The 1,849-nt window shown below is 31.9% G+C and overlaps 1 protein-coding gene across 1 annotated transcript in view; it reads right to left on the bottom strand.

The window, feature by feature from the left end:
* Positions 1-218: 218 nt before the first annotated feature.
* Positions 219-1,849, bottom strand: part of LOC138334922 (homogentisate 1,2-dioxygenase-like) — a 33,955-nt gene continuing 32,324 nt past the window's right edge. The window contains exon 16 of the mRNA XM_069283787.1: positions 219-1,373. Within this exon, the coding sequence (XP_069139888.1) occupies positions 1,339-1,373 (35 nt within the window). The 3' untranslated portion in view covers positions 219-1,338. The remainder of the gene's footprint in view (positions 1,374-1,849) is intronic.

The following is a 1,849-nucleotide window of genomic DNA, read 5'->3' as shown; positions in this document are numbered from 1 at the left end:
TTCAAGATGGCGGCTGTGGCGGCCATTTTGAATTTCGGATCGACCCGAAAAATAACAACACTTTGTCGGGACCATGGCAGGATCATTTCATGCAAGTTTCAGCCAAAACGCACTGGTAGAACTTGAGAAGAAGTTCAAAATGTGAAAAGTTAACGCACGGCGGACGGCGGACGGCGGACGCGGACGGCGCACGGCGACGGCGCACGACGGACGAAACATGACGACTATAGGTCATCCTGACCCTTCGGGTCAGATGACCTAAAAATATTATACCAGCATACCAATATATGTATTAAATTTTGATGAATTTACACAAAATATAAATGCAAATCTTGCATGTATAATACTTAAATCTATTTGTACTTTGATCTTTTACATTGCAAACAACTTAAAGTGATATAAAGCTTAGATCTCTACCTGAATATTTCATCAGTTAGTAGTTCATTTAACATTTTCTTCAGCATTATAATCATTTACTGAGGTGTTAAAAACTTAATACCAGTAAAGGGATTTCTTCTGTCTAAACATATCTGAATACTAATATACGTAAAACAAAGGAAATATAAATGAATCTTAATTGATATATAAACATAACAAAAATCTGGTTACAGTGTGATCTGAGGACTACGGTTCTTCTGGAATTTTAACTTTCAATATATCTAAACCAAAATGACCCAAGAGATGTCAACTGGTCAAAATCATTTGCATGATCGAAACAAAAGTAAAAATCATATTTTCAAAACATGAACCTGGTAACACATTCCACTGTATATATACTAATTTAGCCTTAAAATATATAATAAATACATTTTTCCTTGTATTCCTTCATCTATATATAAATGCCAATTATTCCAAACACTCCGGTCCACTATATATTGGTTTGTGTTTTTTATACTGCAAAGTTAAAGAATACCATAGGTTGAAAATGTGTATTTTTTAAGGGAATTTTTAGCACTTTTCACTATACATGATTTCTTAAAGAAGCTTTATGCATTCTACAATTACAGTGTGCATGCATCGTTCCATGGTTCATACATAAACAAGTTTGTACTACTTAATACTTTATTTTCAATAAGAGTATAATATCTTTGGATGAAAGCTTTTGAAGCACAGCATACGCAAAATTGTATAATAATATGTCTTGCATCTCAGGTGAATATGCATACACATAATGTATATCAATTGAAATATTTTGAACATTTAAAATATGGAATGGAAGCTAGATAAAACACTATTTTCTAAAGTCTCAATGTATCCCACAAGTTCTGATAAAATTACATTGCCTTTAAAGCTATATAATACAATTTGTGCTGTAGATAATAAAAAAAAAATCAAATATCACTTTTTCGACTTTTTTGCTTTACTGGGTCCATCTACAACAAAATTAAAATTTAGCAAAATAAGCAAAACAAAAGCCTCATAAATGCAAAATGATAAGAAATACATTACAAAATAATAACAAGAGGCCCGTGGGCCTTAACGGTCACCTGATATTTGATACAAATTAGTTGTGTAATTTACTGTTGTCTTTTGTTCATGAAATAGAAACACATCTAATAGGTCTACATATAAAGTTTCATTAAGCTTGGTGCATATTACTCGCATTACTGTGTTCACAAGGTTCAATTATTATTATTGCAAAGGGCATTAACTCCGTAAATAAGTTAGAGTCGAATCAAGCATATTTTCAAACTTGTTTGAGATTTTTCAAATGTTAGTCTACATAGAAAGTTTCATCAAGCTCGGTGCAAATTCACTCAAGTTATCATATTCACAAGATTCAATAATTATTATTGCAAAGGGCAGTAACTCTGTAAGTTACGATCTAATCAGGTCGATTATCGAACTT

Source organism: Argopecten irradians, chromosome 1, assembly GCF_041381155.1.
Source record: "Argopecten irradians isolate NY chromosome 1, Ai_NY, whole genome shotgun sequence".
NCBI classification, from domain to species: domain Eukaryota; kingdom Metazoa; phylum Mollusca; class Bivalvia; order Pectinida; family Pectinidae; genus Argopecten; species Argopecten irradians.
The sequence above is the reverse complement of the archived record's forward strand: the minus strand, read 5'-3'. Positions and strand labels throughout refer to the sequence as shown.